We start from the raw sequence: 22,357 nt of genomic DNA on the forward strand, positions 1-22,357 counted from the left end.
TTGAAACTCATAAACCTTTTATACATAGAAACATTTGCATTGAAGTCACTATTCATATGAAGTTTGCTAAAACAAAATCGTTTCACCCATTCCAGAAACATCAATTACTAACAGAATGCAACTTATTTTCATAGGTATATTATTATCATAGGTGTATTATTTTATTAATTGGTCAGCAAAAATTCCATTTCATACATCGTACATAATTTTCAGTCTTTCAGATTTTATGTATTATTCAGGTTTTTTCTTTTTTGAAAGGATAATAAGAAAATGTTTACATTTTACACCAAAAAGTATTTAAAATCTTTCATTTTGAAGTTTACCATTGCAAAATGAACTCGCATCCAATTTTTCTGTTCAAAACTAGTTCAATGTCTTCATATGTAAACCTAAGAAGACAACAATGATCTCAATATTAATTTTCAGAATTTAAGCTTTAGCCCTTCAACCAATACCAAATTTAGTAACATTTAGTACACATATCCAAAACAGTCGACATCTCTCCCCAGACACCAAGAAGTTGAAGGCAAGGACCTTCAAGTTCGGCGTTCCCAAAATCCTTTGGTACATTTATCCTGTACACTATCAGTGACTCTCATTTAAAATTTCAGTATTAATTTTATAGTACATTTTAGTAGTTTTCTTACCCTTTTAGTACGAATTTCCAAAAATCCAGCTTTATCACCCAATACCGAATTTAATAACATTTGGTACGCATATCCCCTTCGTAGACAACTCCATATGTTAAGGCTATGCATAAACAGAGACCCTAATAACGAATGTCAGATTTTAAGCACTACCTGCTGACCTATCACCAATTTGTCCCAAATATAGTACTATTAAGTACTTTGCGAGCACTTGTAGTTCACATTTCCAAAACCTCCTCCTCCTAAATCAACTTTTCCAACCTTGATTCTCATATCAAGTTTGAAGCTTTTAGCTCTATTCGGTCACATTATACCAAATGGTATCATATTAGAAGTTAAGCACAATTTTAGAACTTTTCGCAACCTTAAAGTTTGAATTTTCAAAAACCCTTTATTACATCAATCCTGCCCTCCATCAACGACTTTCATTTGAAATTTTTGAATCCCAGAATTTCAATTTGTACCAAATTTTGTATACTTAAGTACAAGTGTCCATAACAATCTACATCATACAATCGAATAGAAATCTTGTTTCCCAAATCCAATTGCATCACATTTGGTACCACTTAGTACTCATAAGTACGAATTCCCAAAGCTTCCTACATACAAAAATCCTACACTACCGCAGCAATTCCTATTCCAAATTTCAGCATTCCACTCCTACGGTTCGCTCATATATAAATTGAACCATGTAGTACGCATAAGTACGAATTTCCAAAACTTCCTATATACTCCAATCCTACGCTCTCACAGTAATCCCAATTTCAACTTTTAGGATTCCAACTCTATTGGTCCGCCCAAATCCAAATCGTAACAAATTTAGTAAATTTTAGTACCAAGTGCCAAAGCTACCTACATACCGTAGTCCTACAATGCAATAGTAATCCTATTTTCAAATTTCAGCATTCCTTCTCTTCTTCACCAAATCGAAATTGTACCAAATGTAGTTCCATTTTGTACTTTTTGTGCAAATAAGTACAAATTTTAAAAACTACTTGCATATTCCAATCCTATGCTCCGCCAGTTTTGGTTTTTTGATTTTAGCTGCATACGTCCCATCAAATTTAAATTGTATCAATTTTAGTACTTTTCGTATAATACCATAATACCACCTTACATCGATCCTCAACAACCGTTCACATGATACGTAATGAATCCAACTGTAGTACATTTTAGTACTTTTCGTACCCTTATAGTGCGTATTTTCCAGAAAGCCTTTGGTACATCCATCATACATACCACTAGCGATCCTCATACCAAATTTAAGCTCCACTGGTTCGTTACATACGAAGGGTAGCATATTTAGAACCTTTTAGTACTTTTCAATCAATTTCCAAAAAACCCAGCCTTATCTGGCACTTTCGGACCAAGAGTGACACTAAAATTTTAAGAGTAGAACATGTAGTAGCACAATATACAGCACTATAATTTACGACAAAGTAGCTCTTGACCCATTGACTATAATGAACGAATTCTCCAACATATTATGGCACAGAATTGGACAACTTAAAAAAATTCTGCTAATGGAAATTCAAATTCTCCCATTGTAATTGAGAATTCATCGGGACTTTCAGCATTGAAAAAATTCGCAGTTAAATTTTAGTCTTTTCACACAAAAGTTGTGATTCATTTCACCCGCTAAATATTATCCGTAGATAGGCTTTTTTTCCTATCACAAAGGGTAATCCCATGTCAAATTATGTGTTGATTGATCTATAATTAATTCTATAATTGATTGATCTAATTTAAAAAGCTATACTTACAATTGTGATCCCCTTCGGCGCATTCGCCTGTCTTCGTCAACGGTTAACACTGGACTGCCCTTGTCGGGACTGGGCGATTCATCATTGTTCAAATCTTCGGAGGGATGTGGTACCCGAAATGATGGTCGTCGAGAGCCCGGTAATGTTATCTGAGGGGTCATTGTTGACAGATCTGTGGGAGCACGTTGGGCAGATTGCGCTGCCGCCTGCAGGACACCGGGAGCAAAGACATCATAAGCCGATTTTCTGTAACGAAAAAAAACCTTCTTTAATTTCCCCTACAATAAAACCACTTGATAACAATTTTACCTTCTTGGCATGGCTGGTATACCCAAGCCCATATCTGCTCCCAGACCTCCAGCACCAATGCCGCCACCTGTGCTGGCCGCAGTTGCCTCATCATCATAACTATGCTGGCGAGCTACGCGAGATCCTCGCCTGGAAGCCATACGTGATAATGGTGGTCCGAAACTAAGTTCCTCTTGCCGCGGTGGGCTATTGGAACGGCTGGGTGCCATACTATGGCCACCCTTACGCCAATCGCCATCTCCGCCGGGTGTTTTGTTGCCTTTCAATTGCTGTGTCAGGAGATGAAATGGAGAAAAAGCGGAAGAAGGAGAAAAACAAACGTCACATAAAAATAATATCAAGTCATTTATTCTTTAAATTGACCATTTGCTCGAGTGTCACTTACCCGTTCCAGTTCTTTCAATGACGCAGGTGATACATCTGAATGTCTCCGCAGTTCTGGACTGCGTGGTGGTGCCAGTGCTGCCCCGTTTGCCGGTGCCAGTGTTTGTGTACTTGATCCTAGTTTGGCATCTGAATGACGTCTTTGCAGTGCCTCCAATACGGGCACATCCAGACTGGAATCGGTTGAAGCCTGTGGCATACATACTCGGGATGCCATTTTTCGTCGACACACACTGCAACGCCACATATTCTACAAAGCGACAAGGGGAAACAAACAAAATCGCCATCAAGAAAATGGAATGGAATAGGTTTATAATAAGACAAACGAATATTTTAAAGAACAAAAGGCTTCTAGCTTTTGACATTTAATTTGGCAAAGCCTATGTGTCAGACAATCCGTTTCTAACACCTCCAAAATATTCGATTTAGGCCCACAAAATATATGACCTTTTATATTTTAAAGGTTTTCTATGAATTAATAGGACTCCTTTTTTCTATCTTTGATAGGACCCCTTTAAATGGTCTTATTTTAAGGAATTAGTGTTGCAGATCTCTAAAATAAATCTTTTTTTAAATAAAAATAACACCTAAGAGTATTCAATGGATAAGAGGTTCTTCAAAGGTCTTCTTTAAAGACCTATGGCACTTTTCATGGTAGTTTATTCACACCTCCATACAACCCAAATTACCCAATTTTTTACCATAAATACCGTTTAAAAAACGTTCATTTAACCGACCCATTATCGCCACCCGTATTCACCCGCCGACAAATCGCCACGCTTGCTGCAAATTACTAATGAACTTACCGCATCCTCATTCTCTTCTAATTTACTATAGCTGGCACAGTCCTCACACACCCGCTGCTGGCATTCGAAGCACGTCTTATGGAAATCATCCGGTTTAAATGATTTCAAACAGACCCGACATGCTCCCGCTCTACGACCGGGTTCTGTGTTTTGTTTGGAGGAATTTGTTGTCGCACTACTGCCGCCGCTGCTGCCACCACCACCGCCACCACCAGTTGTTGTTGCTGTCATTGTCGTCGAATTATTGTTGTTATTGTTATTTTGATTTGCTATTGTATCCTGTAGCTGGTAACTGCCGTAGCCGCCATCAGCATCTGTCGGTATTAGCGAAGGACGTGGAGACATTTTATTGACTGCAATGAGAGAAAGCGATTCGGAATTAGTGTTGAATAAAAATAATCGAATGTCAAATGGAATAATTCGAATTAAAAATGGAAAAATTTCCTATCTACTATCAGGAGTTTTTGTGGTCTTTCAGGAGACGACCGTCTGGTTTTTTCTACGGGAATTTCTTCTGGTGTTCTATGAGAAGACCTTGTGATGTTTTATGAGAAGACTTTGCGGTGTTCTATGAGAAGACCTTGCGGTGTTATATGAGAAGACCTTGTGGTCTTCTATGAGAAGACCATGTGGTGTTCTACGAGAAGACCATGTGGTGCTCTACAGGAAGACCTTGTGGTGTTCTATGAGAAGACCTTGTGGTGTTCTATGAGAAGACCTTCTGGTCTTCTATGAGAAGACCTTCTGCTGGTTTTCTATGAGAAGACCTTCTGCTGGTCTTCTATGAGAAGACCTTCTGCTGGTCTTCTATGAGCAGACCTTCTGCTGGTCTTCTATGAAAAGACCTTCTGCTGGTCTTCTATGAGAAGACCTTCTGCTGGTCTTCTATGAGAAGACCTTCTGCTGGTCTTCTATGAGAAGACCTTCTGCTGGTCTTCTATGAGCAGACCTTCTGCTGGTCTTCTATGAGAAGACCTTCTGCTGGTCTTCTATGAGAAGACCTTCTGCTGGTCTTCTATGAGAAGACCTTCTGCTGGTCTTCTATGAGAAGACCTTCTGCTGGTCTTCTATGAGAAGACCCTCTTCTGGTCTTCTATGAGAAGACCCTCTTCTGGTCTTCTATGAGAAGACCCTCTTCAGGTCTTCTATGAGAAGACCCTCTTCTGGTCTTCTATGAGAAGACCCTATTCTGGTCTTCTATGAGAAGACCCTCTTCTGGTCTTCTATGAGAAGACCCTCTTCTGGTCTTCTATGAGAAGACCCTCTTCTGGTCTTCTATGAGAAGACCCTCTTCTGGTCTTCTATGAGAAGACTTTCTCCTGGTCTTCTATGAGAAGACTTTCTCCTGGTCTTCTATGAGAAGACTTTCTCCTGGTCTTCTATGAGAAGACTTTCTCCTGGTCTTCTATGAGAAGACTTTCTCCTGGTCTTCTATGAGAAGACTTTCTCCTGGTCTTCTATGAGAAGACCTTCTTCTGCTCTTCTATAAGAAGACCTTCTTCTGCTCTTCTATGAGAAGACCTTCTTCTGCTCTTCTATGAGAAGACCTTCTTCTGCTCTTCTATGAGAAGACCTTCTTCTGCTCTTCTATGAGAAGACCATCTTCTGCTCTTCTATAAGAAGACCTTCTCCTGGTCTTCTATGAGAAGACCTTCTTCTGCTCTTCTATGAGAAGACCTTCTTCTGGTCTTCTATGAGAAGACCTTCTGGTCTTCTATGAGAAGACCTTCTGGTCTTCTATGAGAAGACCTTCTGGTCTTCTATGAGAAGACCTTCTGGTCTTCTATGAGAAGACCTTCTGGTCTTCTATGAGAAGACCTTCTGGTCTTCTATGAGAAGACCTTCTGGTCTTCTATGAGAAGACTTTCTGGTCTTCTATGAAAAGACCTTATGGTCTCCTATAAGGAGATCTACTGGTCTTCTATGAGAACACCATCTGGACTTTTATGAGAAGACGTTCTTGTCTTCTGTGAGAAGACCCGCTGGTCTACTATGAGAAGACCTTCTGGCCTTCTATGAGAAAACCTACTTGTCTCCTATGAGAACACCATCTGGCCTTCTATGAGAAGAAGTTCCTGTCTTTTATGAGAAGAACTTCTGGTCTTCTATGAGAAGACCTTCTGGTCTTCTATGAGAAGACCTTCTGGTCTTCTATGAGAAGACATTCTGGTCTTCTATGAGAAGACCTTCTGGTCTTCTATGAGAAGACCTTCTGGTCTTCTATGAGAAGACCTTCTGGTCTTCTATGAGAAGACCTTCTGGTCTTCTACGAGAAGACCTTCTGGTCTTCTACGAGAAGACCTTCTGGTCTTCTATGAGAAGACCTTCTGGTCTTCTATGAGAAGACATTCTGTTCTTCTATGAGAAAACCTTCTTGTCTTCTTGAGAAAGTCCTTCTGGTCTACTATACGAAGACCTTCTGGTCTTCTATACGAAGACCTTCTGGTCTTCTATACGAAGACCTTCTGGTCTTCTATACGAAGACCTTCTGGTCTTCTATACGAAGACCTTCTGGTCTTCTATACGAAGACCTTCTGGTCTTCTATACGAAGACCTTCTGGTCTTCTATACGAAGACCTTCTGGTCTTCTATACGAAGACCTTCTGCTCTTCTATACGAAGACCTTCTGCTCTTCTATACGAAGACCTTCTGCTCTTCTATACGAAGACCTTCTGCTCTTCTATACGAAGACCTTCTGCTCTTCTATACGAAGACCTTCTGCTCTTCTATACGAAGACCTTCTGCTCTTCTATACGAAGACCTTCTGCTCTTCTATACGAAGAGCTTCTGCTCTTCTATGAGAAGACCTTCTGGTCTTCTATGAGAAGACATTCTGTTCTTCTATGAGAAAACCTTCTTGTCTTCTTGAGAAAGTCCTTCTGGTCTACTATACGAAGACCTTCTGGTCTTCTATACGAAGACCTTCTGCTCTTCTATACGAAGACCTTCTGCTCTTCTATACGAAAACCTTCTGCTCTTCTATACGAAGTCTTTCTGGTCTTCTATACGAAGACTTTCTGCTCTTCTATACGAAGACCTTCTGCTCTTCTATATGAAGATATTCTGGTCTTCTATGAGAAGATCTTCTGGTCTTCTACTGAGAAGACTTTGTTGTCTTCTTCTGTCAGATGAAGGCTACTTATGATATATTTTTTTCATTTTTATAATTATTTAAAAAAGGCATTTTAGATTTATAAATTTATAATTATACGATTATGATTGAGTGCTTCATGTTCGCCTACTAAGAGGTACTCGTATATCACGTTGTCAGCCCAATTACTCTCTGTAATAAAATCAAAATGTCTTTGGGTTACATCGAATTTCGTGTTGTCTCTCAACTCCAGTGCACGCAAATCTATGATTATTTTCAGGCTAGAGACAACAGCATGGCGCCCAAATGTCACGAACTAGTTTCACGTTACCTTAGGGGGTTTCTGCAAAACACAAATTTGTATGTGATCGGATATAATGATTATGGCGGTGGTTACCATGGGAAATAATTGTAATCTTGTTTAATCAATTGCCATTGAATCACTTAGTATTGCAATACGTGGAATTTCAAGAGTACATTATTATCTATCTTTTCTTGTATATCTATCAAGTAAAATAGGTTAAAGTAGAACACATTTTAACAGATCGCTTAAATTTAAAAGATGAAAATAATTTTTTAAAAACTTCGCCATATGCATATCGTTTTGTGAAATAAATATTTGTTGTTTATAAACCCATATTTTATTGTGCCATGGATTCTCAGCAAACACCCCATCTCTCTCTCTCTCTCATCTGTGCACATTCAACATCCAAACATTCACATTCAACCATCTACATTCAAACATTCAAGCCTGCCGCCCTCCAACTTTTTCGAAATCTATAATGCACCGCATAAAAACCCCATTTCCGGTTGAAGTGGCCAAAGTATGTACTCCATAAATGTAATATATTTCCATTTAACGTGGTTTCATTTTAACCGCACTGACGTTTCCTGTGTGTCGCCTTCGTCTAGCTGTCGTGCAGCAATGTATTACGTCCAAAGCTAGAAAAATATGTAAACCACAAAAAAACCATACACACACACACACATACACACAGTTGCACACACGTTCACACAAAAAGCTTACAACAAATGGAATGTCATGTGCAGCCTAAAATGGCACTGAACGACCACAATGTGCATCAGCCATGGTTATTACGTTACGGCTGAAAGGTGGCACTTGAACAAATTTGTTTTTCCACTTTTTACTTCTCTGGCTAAAAAGGAGAGAGTGGGGGAGGAAAAAGAAATTTCGTTAACGTTTTAAAAAAAACTACATAATTTACATTGGCAAAGGAATAAATTTTTTTAAAATTTTCTAAAAAAAAAGAAGACCGAGGTTTGATAATTTCATGAGCATTTTTATGCAAGTCAGCAGAAATTTTATAACCCTCTATTATACAAAGACAGGTTATATGTTTCTCTGACACTATTTTTCTAAAATGTTGTTTTGTAGAAGAATTTTGCATGAAGTCATATCAAGAACGATTTTAGCCCTAAAATGTGTTTTTAGTACTTATAACGTTCGGGCGTTTAGGGAGGTGCAGTTTCAAAAATTCAAATATTTTAAGACCAACATTTGAATTTTATGACAAATGATTTTGTGGGATATTTTCATTTCCTACGATCCTGTTTAAAGGGCGATTTTAAAGAGTACATGTAATGACTCGCTAGAGAATTAACATTTTCGAATTGAATTATTATCCTAATATTGTCTGATCTGATTTAAGGAGATCTTAATCCGGAAATATCAAAAGAAGTGGATGAGGAGAACATACACCCTATAGGTTACTTTGCGATACATACTCGCATTCTCTTTTTATACCCTCAGTCATAAGGCTACAGGGGGTATATATCATTTGATACGGTCAAAACGTGCCTAGTAGAAATGACGAAATGGCGGTCTGTCTGGCTGGCTGTTGCGCAGCATAAGTTTCGGACAGAGTATCAAATTTGGTCCAAACTTGGTACACCGTAATATTTTTGTCAAGGTTAGATCGGATATGGGCAATATCGGTCCACTCCTTCTAGTACCTCCCATACAAAAGGTTAAAATTTTGAATAATTACAACTATTATAAAATGGGATGTAAAAGTCCGATTGTCTTCAAATTTCATACATCCCATTATTTCTACTAACACAGATTCTGTAGTGAATATATATATATCGATCCACTCCTTCTGGTGACTCCCCAACAAAGGCTCAAAGTTTTGAATAACCACGAAGCTCATAAAAAAACGAAATTAACATCAGATTCCATTGTAGATTTGATATATCTCAATATTTCCGTCAACACAAGATCTGTTATAAAGACGGTAGAGATCGGACCATTTCTTTTTCTATCTGTCCCACATAGGGTTCAAGATTTTGAAAAACAAAACGCTCAAAGAATGCGATATAAAAAATTTTATATTTGTCATTCCATTTGTAACTCCTCGAAATACTCATGTCAGACCCAACAAAGTATATATATTCTTGATCAGCGTAAAATTCTAAGACGATTTAACCATGTCCGTCTGTGTGTCTGTCCGTCTGTCTGTCTGTTGTAATCACGCTATCTTTCGAACAAATTGAGATAGAAGGCTAAAATTTTGCACACATGTATATTTTGCCAGTAGGCAGCTTAAGTTCGTAAATGGGCCATGTAGGTCCAAGTTATCATATAGCCCCCATATAACGGTACCTCCCGATATTCGGTATTTTGATGATTTTAGCGACATTATTCAACGGAATTTTTTCAAATTTGGCATTTGAAGTTCGTAATTGATTCTACATCCTAAGTCAAAAAATGAGCCATGTCGGTCCACGTCTTCATATAGTCCCCATATAACGGTACCCACCGATATTCGGTATTTTGATGATTTTAGCGACATTATTTAGCGGAATTGTTCCAAATTTGGTATTTGAAGTTCGTAATAGATACTGCAGCATAAAACAGAAAATGGGTCATGTAGGTCCACGTATTCATATAGCCTCCATATACCGTAACCCCCGATATTCGGTATTTTGATGATTTTAGCGACACTATTTACCGGGATTGTTTAAAATTTCGGATGTGAAGTTCATAATGGATACTTCAGCCCATGCCAGAAATTTATCTGTGCAGGTCCACGTCTACGTATAGTCCCCATATGATTTCATCTACATTATAAAGAGATTTTCCTTCAAGTTTCGCATTTAACTATTGTAATAACCTATGACAAAGATTTTTTTTAAGATTTTAACAGAATTGTTAACGGATTTTATTTTATTTCATTTTTATTTATTTATTTTTTTTTTTGTTTTTGGAAATTGTCAAATTTGTACCAAATGGTGGAGGGTATTAAAAGTTGGGCCCGGCCGAACTTACAGTTTTTTTTATTATAAAATTATTTATATCGCATAAATAAATACAAGATCTGTTGTGAAGATGATATACAAGGTGAGATGAAAAAAAAACTGCAACCAACTTCAGACTGCTGTCATTTCTAAGCCACTTGTCCGACAGCCGTTAGAATTATTCCAGTGACAGCTCATTATATTTTTTACAAGCGTATAATTCGTGATGGACTCCAAGCGTGATAATGTGATCTTTTTATATTTGTCTGGAAAACCACAGGTGGCTATCGTTAGAGCACTCCAGCATTTAAATGTGAATAAATCTTTTGTGACTCGTACCATCGCTCTTTACCGTGATACTGATAGCGTAGCCTGACGTCAAGGAAGTGGACGGAGAAAACAGTAACATCAGCAGAAATGGTTTGAAAAGTAAAGATGCGACTTGATCGGAACCCGCGTCGCAGTGGCCGAAAAATGGCTCGTGAGCTGAACATATCGCAATATTCCATACGGCAAAATAAGCTCGGACTGCAAAAACTTACACCGCAACAGAAAGAAAATAGACTCAAAGGAGCCAAAGAGTTGCTTCGCTTGGCCGAAAGTGGTAAACTGCCGAATTTGTTTTTCTCCGGTGAGAAAACATTCCAGCAACATGTCCAGCAGTACTTGCCAAAGAGGTCAGCTGAAAATGTGCACCTTCCGTTGGCCACCAGAACTCAAGCGCCGGCCATGGTGATGGTGTGGGCCGACATAACAGAAGTTGGTCGCTCTCCGCTCGTATTAATTGACCGTGGCATTAATCGGCCTTGGACATTCAAACAGGACCCAGCACTTAGCACGCGCCACCCAAGAATGGTTACAAACTGAGGTTCCTCGCTTCATTTCCAACGCACAATGGCCACCAAAATCTCCGGATAACAATCCGTTGGACTATTGTGTCTGGAGTATTTTGGAAAGCAAGGTTGGCCCAAAAAAGTACCAAAATGTCGACCACCTCAAGCAAGCGCTTCGCCGGGAATGGACCAAAATACCGCAGAGCAACATTCGGGCAGAGTGTGACGGTATCATTGGCCGTTTGAAGGCCATAATTCGTGCTAAAGGTGACCAATTCGAACAAATCTAAATTTATTCTAAAATGTGATGCTATTTCCGACATTTTTGCTTTCGTTCAATAAAATAAAAAAAAATTAATAAAATAATAGTTATGGCGTTTGACTTTGTTGCAGTTTTTTTATCTCACCCTGTATAGCATCTTCACACCAGACCTGGGGTTGATAAAAATATTGGCACGTGTAGAATGCGAATAATCGGACTCTTATATCACATATTATAAGAGGTATAAATATTGAAAACTTTTAACCTTTTTGGGTGATTGGACCGATATTGTCCATCTTCACACCTGACGAAGCACTGATGGAAATATTAGGATGTGCAAAGTTGGAGAAAATTCAGAGTATCCTTTCTCTTTCTGTGCAGTAAAATAAGTTTTTGTACCCTCCACCCTCCACAGGTTATTTTAACTTTGTCATTTCGTTTGTAACATCCCTAAATATTGGCCGTAGATCCGATAAAGTATATAAATTCTTAATCAGCACAATATTCTTAGTCGATTTAACGATGTCCGTCTGTCTTTTGAAATCACGTTACAGCCCATATTATTTGACGTAGAACATACAAATTTAGCAGAAGAGTTTGTATTGGGTCTAGGATGGTTGGTATTGATTTAAAGTGAGATACATAGATTCCACGTTTTTATATAGTCCCCATATGACGGTAGAGTCCGATATTTGTTATTTTGATTATTTTTTGCCACATTTTTCACGGATTTGTCTAAAAATTCGTATTTCTAGCTCCGGTGGCAAAACATTGTATGTATAGGTCCACTTTTTGGTATGGCCCCCATATAACGGTACCTGCCGACATTTGATATTTTGATACAAATTGGTATTTGTAGTTCATAAAAGGTTCTAGCCCGGTGGCAGATCATTAAATTTTTAGTTCCACGTTTTCATATAGCGCACATATAACGATACCCACCTATATTCGTTATTTTGATAATCATAGTCACATTTGCCCACATAATTGTTTCATATTTGGTATTTTAGAAGATTTGATAGATGACAATCCTTAAAATATAAAATTGTCTATAGAGGTTCTTGTTTTGGTATGGCCCTATATAACGGCCTCACCCTTTTTATAGTTTCTTGACAAGTTAAACTGTATTTTCCAAACAATCTTACTGGTATATGAAGTTTAAAGTGACACAAGTTTAAATTAAGGTACTTTTGTATAAAAAGGTGGAGAGTATTAAAATTTCGGGCCGGCCGAACTTAATTATACCCTACAACACTATGTGTTGGGGGTATTATAAGTTTGATTGGGCCAGAATTTATGTAACACCTCGAAATATTGGTTTCCCATATAGGAAAGTATATATGGATCTTCCTAGCTCACCGAGCTGAGTCGATCTAGCTATGTATGTCCGTCCGTCCGTCTGTCCGTCTGTCCATGTTAATTTGTAACCACTCTACAGGTCGCAATTATGGTCCGATCTTCACGAAATTTAAAATGGAGGTGGGGCTAGGGTCAGAATAGAACCCTATTTCTTTTGGAGATGAACGCATAATATTTAGGGGTCGAAATGGACCAAATACTGAAAAAATATCGGATTTTGCAGTAGCTATACAGGTCGCAATTATAGACCAATCGACGCGGAATTTCGCATGTAGCTAGAGTTTAGGGCGGGGAAGAAGCCTACCAATTAGGGTGGTCATCGGATAATATTTAGCGGGTAAAATAGACCATATATTTTGTGTTGAAAAAATTCAACATTTTTCCTTAAACCGCGAATATTTTAAATCCCGGCGAAATCACGAAGACATGACAAGGTTACTCCTGACCTTTACATTGATGTTAACATCCAACAAATCGGATATATAGCAAAATATGTGCGATATATATGTCTATCAAAGAACATTTGCTTGAAAGATCTCTTATATGTCGAGAACGGCTGAACTGATTTCGACAGTTCTCATTAATTCAGAATGGCCTCTTGGCAGGAAACAAGAAACATCTAAAAAAATCACATAAAAATATCTCTCTAAAGATGAAAATATTGATTTTGTAACATTTTCTCATATTTTTTCAATTTTGTCATATTTTTGGCATATTTTCATTTTGAATTAAACATTTGGTAATATTTCTACAGCTAACAAAACTAAGTAGTTAGGATATCAAGATATCATATACAGATCGCATTTATGGCCCGATCTTTACGAAATTTTGCATGGGTATAAGATGAGGGTCAGAATAGAAGCCTACTCTTTTTGGAGATGATCGCAATATATTTAGGGGTTGAAATGGACCAAAAAACTGCAAAATTGTCAGCAGGTCGTTATTATCGCCCGATCCTCACGCACATTTGAATGGAGGTTACCGGACATTGCAAAAGCCAAGCAGTTTTGGATGGTCATCCAAAAATATTCAATGTGCGAAATAGTTTGCCAACTTTTGTAGACAAAATACGAAAATGTTTATTCCAGGGACTCTTTGGAGAATTCACAAATACAGGAAAGACGCACTTCTGACTATTTCGTTAACGCTGATTTCGTGGAAGAATATAGTCAAATATCTGTATCTCATGCGTTTCAGTCAAAAACCAATAATAAATGTTAATCTTTTGCCACTTCTGAGAGGTTATAGGTCTTTGGGAAATATTGGTTCCAGATCTAGGAAGACCATTTACGTGCAACATTTACCAATAAATTGGAAATGAGGAAATCAGTTTAAGTTGCTATTATTCGAAAATTAGAGAACGAAACCTGATGGTATTCTTTTATAATTTGTTACAATATCTTGTGGAATTCTTTCGAGTATCTCGCCTATATAAACAGTATCGTTTATTATAGTGTTGTAGGGTATTCAACGGTCGGCCCCGCTCGACTGTAGCCTTTGCTTACTTGTTTTTTACTTGGTTTTTTTTATTTCGACCTTTTGTGTAGGAATCACCAGAAGGAGTGGATTTGACTTGATAATAATATTACGATGTTCCAAGCCTGGATCAAATCGGTTACTCCCTTAGAGAGTTATCGTGCGCACCAGCCAGCCCGACAGACAGACATGCGGACGGACATCGCTAGATCGACTCCAAATGTCCTGATGCACGTTTTGGCCTCTAGCCATATTGCTGAGGGTATAAAAAGGATGAAATATTTCTAAATTCCTTGAGACAATTTTGTGTATCACATTATTCTGCTCTTACACATCCAAGTATCTAAATGCTCTAAATAATTACATTTTTTGGTAAATTGCCAAAAGCTTAAGTCATTTTATTTTTCCTAAAAAAATATTTTTTTTTTTTTGATATTTCTAACCCCACTAAGTACTTGTAAAGAGTAAACATTTGTGCAGTGTCAGTTTTTGTTTCGTTTTACTTTTGCCACAAGCGAATTTCTTTCCACCTTTTCCAAAACATCCAAATGCCTTGGGTCTAATATAGATAAGTGTGTGTGGGGGTAAATTATTATGAACGGCAGGAATCTACTCACCTCTATCTTGGGCTGTTAGCAGTGATGATGATAATGTCTGTTTTAACTTTCCAAATGTGCCTCCGCTGTCGGGTGTATTCTGTGTGGAAGCATTCTCGTCGGTGGCAACCATCTGAAAATGAAAATGAAATATAGAAATTAAACTCACATAGTAAAGGAAGCATATGGTTTTTAATTTTGTGATTCTCTTAATTTTAGTTTTGAGATATGCTTAAATTTGAAACTATCAAAGATATTTGGTAAATTTTAAATGTACTTAATTGCTAGAGGGATTCTTTCACATTTGTGTTGGAATTTATACTAAAAGAAATTTTGGTTTGATTAATTGTTTTATCTTTCTTTGTGTTATTTTATTAGAAATGATTTATACCCTACATCACTATGTGTTGGGGGTATTATAAGTTTAATTGGGCCAAAAATTATGTAACACCTCGAAATATTGGTTTCCCACATGGGAAAGTATATATGGATCTTCTTATCTCGCCGAGCTGAGTCGATATAGCTATGTATGTCAGTCCGTCCCTCCGTCTGTCCATATTAATTTATAATCACGCTATAGGTCACAATAGGCCTGATCCTCACGAAATTGAAAATAGAGGTGGGGTTATGGTCAAAATAGGAGCCTATTGCTTTTAGATCGCATAATGGGGCAAAAACGGAAAAATTTCCTGATTTTGAAGTTGCTCTACAGATCGCAATTATAGGCCAATCGACGCGGAAGTTAGCATGGGACTAGAGCTTAAGGCTGGGTAGAACCCTTCCAATTTTGATGGTCATCGGGTAACATTAAGTGGGTGAAATAGACTATAACATTTGTGTGAAATAAAAGTCAAATTTTCCATTAGTCTCTGTGAAATCATAAATTGACGAACAGGTCAATTCTGACCGTTACATAGATGCCGATAGTAAATATATCGGATATATAAAGCGAAATATATAAAAAGTGTATAAACAAAGGAAGGGGACTGGACCATTATTTTTGTGTGAAAAAATACCAACATTACTTACAGGCGATATTCGAAGTACACAAAATGCGAACTTCTGTCTTTTTATACCCTACACCATAGTATAGAGGGTATATTAAGTTTGTCATTACGTTTATAACACCTCGAAATATACATTTTAAACCCCACAAAGTATATATATATATATATATATATATATATATATATATATATATATATATATATATATATATATATATATATATATATATATATATATATATATATATATATATATATATATATATATATATATATATATATATATATATATATATATAGATATATATATATATATATACATTCTTGATCAACATAAAATTCTATGTCGATTTATCAATGTCCGTCCGTCTGTCCGTCTGCGGAAATCACTCTAGCTTCCAAAAGAAATGAAGTAGGTTGATAAAATTTTACTCAAATGTGTATTATGTCTGCAGGACTTTTGGTATTAAAAATGGGACATGTAGGTCCACGTCGTCGTATAGCCCCCATATAACGGTACCCCCGATATTCAGTATTTTGATGATTTTAGCGACATTATTTACATTATTTATTCGTATAACCCCCATATAACGGTACCCCCCGACATTCGGTATTCTAAAGATTTTAGCGACATTATTTACCAGAATTGTTTCAAATTTGGTATTTGAAGTTCGTAATAGATACTACAGCATAAAGCAGAAAATGGGCCATGCAGGTCCACTTCTTCGCATAGCCCCCATATAACAGTACCCCCCGATATTCGGTATTCTGATGACTTGAGCGACATTATTTACCAGAATTTTTTCAAATTTGGTATTTGAAGTTCGTAATGGATACTACAGCCTGTGACAAAAAATTGTCTGTGCAGGTCCACATTTTACAACTCCCATGGTTCCTCCCTATATTCGGAGGATATTTTTAGTTTCGCATTTGAATATTGTAATAGCATGTGACAAAAGTTGCCTATACAGGTCCACGTCATCGACCAAAAATAGAAAAAAAAATTCCGATCAAACAATTGAAGCCAATAAACACGCCTGAGAAGAGAGTTGGAGACAGCAAAGAAGTCGACAACAACTAACAGCTCGATGAAGTGCGTAAATATTGGGCAAATATTCCTGCTCAAAATGCTAAGGACCAGTGCTCCGTGACATAATATCAAAAGCAAAATCTTCCAAAATGTATTTGGACATAAGGGGGCTTCTAATATGTTGTAGTGTTGTAGGATATCACATGGTCGGCCACGCACGACTATAGCCTTTGCCTACTTGTTTTATATTTACGTTAAAGTTTATACTAATAGTTTTTGTTTAGAAATTTTTTTTTTTTTAATTTCTCAATAGCGAAAAAGTTTGTATATTTTTTTGCAAAATATTGATCCTAATAAATTCCCAAATAATACCTTATGAAAGTCCATTTCCTAAAATCCCCAACTAAACAGAATTTATTGAGTGGAAATTGTCTCACCACATTTCTGATGAGGGGCAACACAAGTGAAAGAAAGTATTGCAAAGCAAAAAAAAAAAAATCGTTGACACCTGTAAGTTACCAGTCAGTCAGAACATTGACATTGATGGCCAACACATGGCCGTTCCATAATAGCAGGCTCAGAACACACACTGACACAGAAATGTCAAATACAAAAGCTGTCTCTTTTTTTGTTCTGTTTGACTCAACAATACCACCTACAGGCGCTAACTTGAAACAAAACAAGGATTTGGTTTGAGGCTCAATTCCTTAACAAAAGCCAGTGCTAAAAACATTGCATACCCATCAGGCATACATACTTTCTTTGGAATTTTATGGCATACATTGTGGAGCAATTCGAAAGAGAGTGTGTGCACAGCATAGCAATGTGTATAAATATGTGTACATGTGAAATGTTGAATATTTATATTTTGATATCATTGTAGGTATTTCTAAAAAATTATATGTTGGTCGACATGTTTAACCAACACAAAAATATTCATATATTTAATATATTAAAAAATAATTTCGTTTTTTTTTAATAAACCACAGCTCAAATTTTTCTAAATAGTTTCACTCTTTTCTCAAATAATCCGCCACATTTTCCATAAGAGAAGCCATGTGTAAAAAAGTTTTCGTCATTAATTAATTACAACACTACAATATGTTATGTTTACATCCATTTTGGAAGATTTCGCTTTTGCACTCGGTCGTGCTGTTAGTTCTTGTGGTCCATTTTACAGCTAAATATAATAAAATGGTCATCCAAAATGCTATACTTATTCCCTGTCCTCTCATAAAAAATTCCTTGTCGATTAGTTTCAATTGTGTAATCAGAAAAATTGTTCTGTTTTTTGTTCTTTTGTCCCTACATGCGATTGTCTCCGAAAAAGAGGCCCCCTCGTACCTCCAAATTTAGAATCATCTATATGATTTGTTTTTCTACGATATTTGGCTATATTCGTCAACGAATTCAGCATAAACAAGTAAAAAAGCTGTAAGTTCGGCCGGGCCGAACTTTAAATACTCTCCACTATTTGGAACGAGTTTGGCAATTCTCAAAAACAATAAAATCCATTAAAAAATCTGTTCAAAATCTCAAAAATACCGAATGTAGCTGTTATATTAGGGTCAATACAACGACATGGACTTGCATAGGTAAATTTTGTCATAAGCCATTTTGTCAAATGCGAAACTTAGAAAAAAAAGGTGAATAATGTAGCTAAAGTCATCAAAATACCTCATTATTTGGGGCCTATACCAAAACGTGGACCTGTACCGATAATTTTCTGTCTTAGGCTAAAGTATCCACGAATAATGTCGCTAAAATCATCAAAATACCGGATATCGGGAGGTACCGTTATACGGGGGGCATACGAAGACGTTGACCTGCGCCGACAATTTTCTGTCTTATGCTGTAGTATTTATTGCGAACTTCAAATACCAAATTTGAAACAATTCCGGTGAATAATGTCGCTAAAATCATCAAATTACCGAATATCGGGAGGTACTCTTATATGGGGGCTATACGAAGACATTTGAGTAAAATATTATCAATCTACTTCAATTCGTTCGGAAGCTAGAGTGATTTCCACAGACGGACGGACATCGCTAAATCGACATAGAAATGTATGCTGATCAAGAATATATATACTTTGTGGGGTCTAAAATGTATATTTCAAGGTGTTATAAACGTATAAAAACGTATAAAAAGCCAGAAGTTCGCCTTTTGAGTATTTTGGATTTCGCCTGTTAGCTATTTTCAGCGTTTCGGTAGAATGGATAAGTTGATATGTTTTCCCAATTCAAAAGTAGTGGTCCATTCCAATCGCTGTCCTAAACTCTAATATCTTGCGAGGTTTTGTGTCCCTTGGTTTCTCTTTGTGACCTTTATAGCGGCTGCAAAATCAGGAACATTTTTTGTTGTTTGTCCATTTCAACCCCTAAATATATTGCGAACATATTTAAAAACGATAGGCCTATGCCTAACCCTTCTACTGAACCTAACCCTACACTTATGACAATTTTCGTGAAGATAGGTCGATAATCGCCATCTGTATACAATAACCCCATTCTGAAGTGACAAAATTTGTCAAAATGGGTCCAGCCATTCTTGAGATATAAGAACTTTAGCTAACATCCCCTTCCTTTTCTACATACCTATGGTATATATAATATTCGCGGTTTAATGGAAAATTTGACTTTGATTTGACACAAATGTTATGATCTATTTCATCCACTAAATATTACCCGAGGACCATCCAGCCTTAAACTCTAGCCCCATGCTAACTTTAGTGTCGATTGGTCTATAACTGCGACCTGTAGAGCAACTTCAAAATCAGGAAATCTTTCAGTTTTTGGTCCATTTCAACCCCTAAATATTATGCCATCATCTCCACAAGCAATAGGCTCCTATTCTGACCAAAACACCACCTCCATTTTTAATTTTGTGAGAATCAGGCTATAGCGTGATGACAAATTAACGTGGACAGACGGAACGCGAGATAGAAAGATCCACGTGTACTTTCCTATTTTGGAAACAACATAATTTTTGGCCCAATAAAACTTATAATACCCCCAACATATAGTGTTATAGGGCATACATATTATTTCCATTTCGTGTTATCATAGAACAACTAACCAGTTCCTGATTATCGATATATTGAGGGTATCTGTGGAAATCGGCTAAATATATCAAATATATATTTTGTTAGCTGTCTTAAAGCGGAATATTGAGGTTTTTGATTATAGACACTCAACCTTATGACTACTGAGGGTATACATCATTTGATGCGGCTAAAATGTGTCTCTTTGAAAAAAAAAACAGGTTTACAGGTCTTTGCAGTCGATCTAGCTAGGTCCTTCCAACCGTTTGGCGGTCTGCGCGCTGAATTTTTTCATAAACATTATGAAAGTATCGAATATTGGGTGGAAAACATTGACCTGTATAACCGAACTTAGAACATCGATTTTGAAAAAATCCCGTTGAAAAAATTGGCTAAAACCGTTATGATAAGGATTATATGGTGGATATATAAATACGTTTAACTATATAGGTTATTTTTTATCAAGGAAGATGGTACTCATTACGAGCGCTAAGTTCAAAGAGCTTTCGTGAGTCTTTGAGTATAAAAGTTTGAATGTCTCGTTGTAGGGTCGTCGTGGTGCTTCTAAAATAAAAAATAGAAACTGTACGAAATTAGAAGCCGTCGTGGGCCATAAAGTGTCCAAAATATCCTCTCACGTGCGTGGAGGTACCAGCTTAATAGTAAGTAACAATAAGTGAAGCAATCTTTGTGGAAGCAGTACCAACATATAAGTATGATACTCGAATTTGAACCCCTTCCCTGGAAACTTCCTGCTTCACCCTCATTCAGTCTCTTCGATATAAATAACATACCAAGGTTTTTTTGTTTTCTAAAAAAAATCGAATGTATTGGTTCACTCTTTTTGGTAAAGTTCAAATATGTCGAAAAAATCATTTATACATCCTTGGTATACAGTGTATTTAGACTTCTAAATGGTATTAAATTTGGTATAGTGTATGTACTATGAGCTTTTCGTGTATAGGTCACAGTGGATGTTTGGGATGTAGACAGTGGGGTATTTTGGAAATGCGTACTTATTACAATGGTATAAAGTGTAGTAAATTTTTTTGAAAGCAGGCCAAGGTGTAAAATATCGGTCCACAATATCGCTCGATATTCTGTATTTTGACTAGAGTTTTGTCTTATCTAGTTCCGTGAAATACTTTACGTATGAGTGATATGCCATTAATTAAATCACTCATACGCTTAGATAGTGGTGTATTGAACTAGATTGACACAACTCTAATTTATGATGATTTAAGAAACATTTTTTTGACAGGACTCAGTTTCAATTTCAGTATATAGAGTTAGTAATGGGATCTTCTTATACTGGCAGGACATTGCATGTTTAGGTCCAAGTTTTTTCTATTATCTCCGATATAACGATACATTATTATTATTTCAGTATTTCAGAGATTTTAACATTTTCTAAGGATTTGTTTCAAATTTGAGAATAATAATAAAACATTTTTGTAAAAATGAGACAAAAAACATTTCAATGTCGATATCAGGGATTTTTGGCACTTTTATACTCTACAGCACAGGGTCAGGGCATTATGTCTTTGTGCATTTCCTTGTAATAGACAAAATGAAACGAAATAGACCTTTATTTCCTTTTGATGATCTGCATAGAATCACATTGTGAGTCGATTTATGCATAGCCATCCGTCCGTCCCTCCGTCCGTCTGTCCGTGTATCTTTGAAAACAAAATACAGGTCGCATTTATTGTCCGATCTAGATGAAATTTTACACAAAAAATTTGCTTGACCCATGGACGAACCCTATTGGAATTGGAGATAATCGTTCAAAATTTAGATATGACTCGTCCGATTTTATTTTAATTGTGTACCAAACGTGTAATATCCGCTCAAATAGTATGGAGTATTTTAACATATTTTACTGCTTCATTATTTCATTTTACATTAGTAAACATAGGTTCAAACATTTTTTTTTCAATTTTCATATAATTCAAATATTTTTGTGTTTCTGGTCCACTCCATTCTTGAAATAAGTGTAGATATTAATTCGAAAGGGGTTACCTCGGTTTTTTACCTGGATAAGCGAGTCTCTGCAGAATTGGGTGAAAATTTCCCAATGTTTAATTTGCTACATTTCTGATATCTGAATACAAACGTACGTCGACGATGTTAGCATCAATGTAAGGATCGAAAGTGCCATTTTCAGGAAGGTGACTTTTTGGATTTAAAACTTTTCACAATTAAATGAAAAATTTGGTATTTTTGACACTAAATCCATGGTCGTGCTAACTATTATCCATTGACTTTCCAAATAAATCAGCTACTGGCCTGTGTTAAACTCTTACTCCATGATAAATTATGCATCGATTGGTCTATGTTTGTGACGTATAGAGCGAGGGAAATTGGGGAAAAATCTGTTCTTGTACATTTACCTAAATCTGGCCTTAATATATTGCGATCATCTTCAAATACAATAGGCTTTTGTTTTGACCCTAACTCTAACTGCTAAGTTTTGTGAAGTTCGGAGCATAA

General features: G+C 36.7%; 1 protein-coding gene across 1 annotated transcript in view; it reads right to left on the minus strand.

Annotated features, from left to right (window-relative positions):
- LOC101896850 (uncharacterized) overlaps positions 1–22,357 on the minus strand; it is a 68,345-nt gene that overhangs the window by 24,540 nt on the left and 21,448 nt on the right. The window contains exons 2-6 of the mRNA XM_059127765.1: positions 14,806–14,917; positions 3,910–4,262; positions 3,105–3,353; positions 2,720–2,988; positions 2,411–2,656 (exon numbers count right to left, since the gene is read on the minus strand). Coding sequence (XP_058983748.1) covers positions 2,411–2,656; positions 2,720–2,988; positions 3,105–3,353; positions 3,910–4,262; positions 14,806–14,917 — 1,229 coding nt within the window. The remainder of the gene's footprint in view (positions 1–2,410; positions 2,657–2,719; positions 2,989–3,104; positions 3,354–3,909; positions 4,263–14,805; positions 14,918–22,357) is intronic.

This window comes from Musca domestica, unplaced genomic scaffold, assembly GCF_030504385.1.
Source record: "Musca domestica strain aabys unplaced genomic scaffold, Musca_domestica.polishedcontigs.V.1.1 477, whole genome shotgun sequence".
Classification (NCBI taxonomy): Eukaryota; Metazoa; Arthropoda; class Insecta; order Diptera; family Muscidae; genus Musca; species Musca domestica.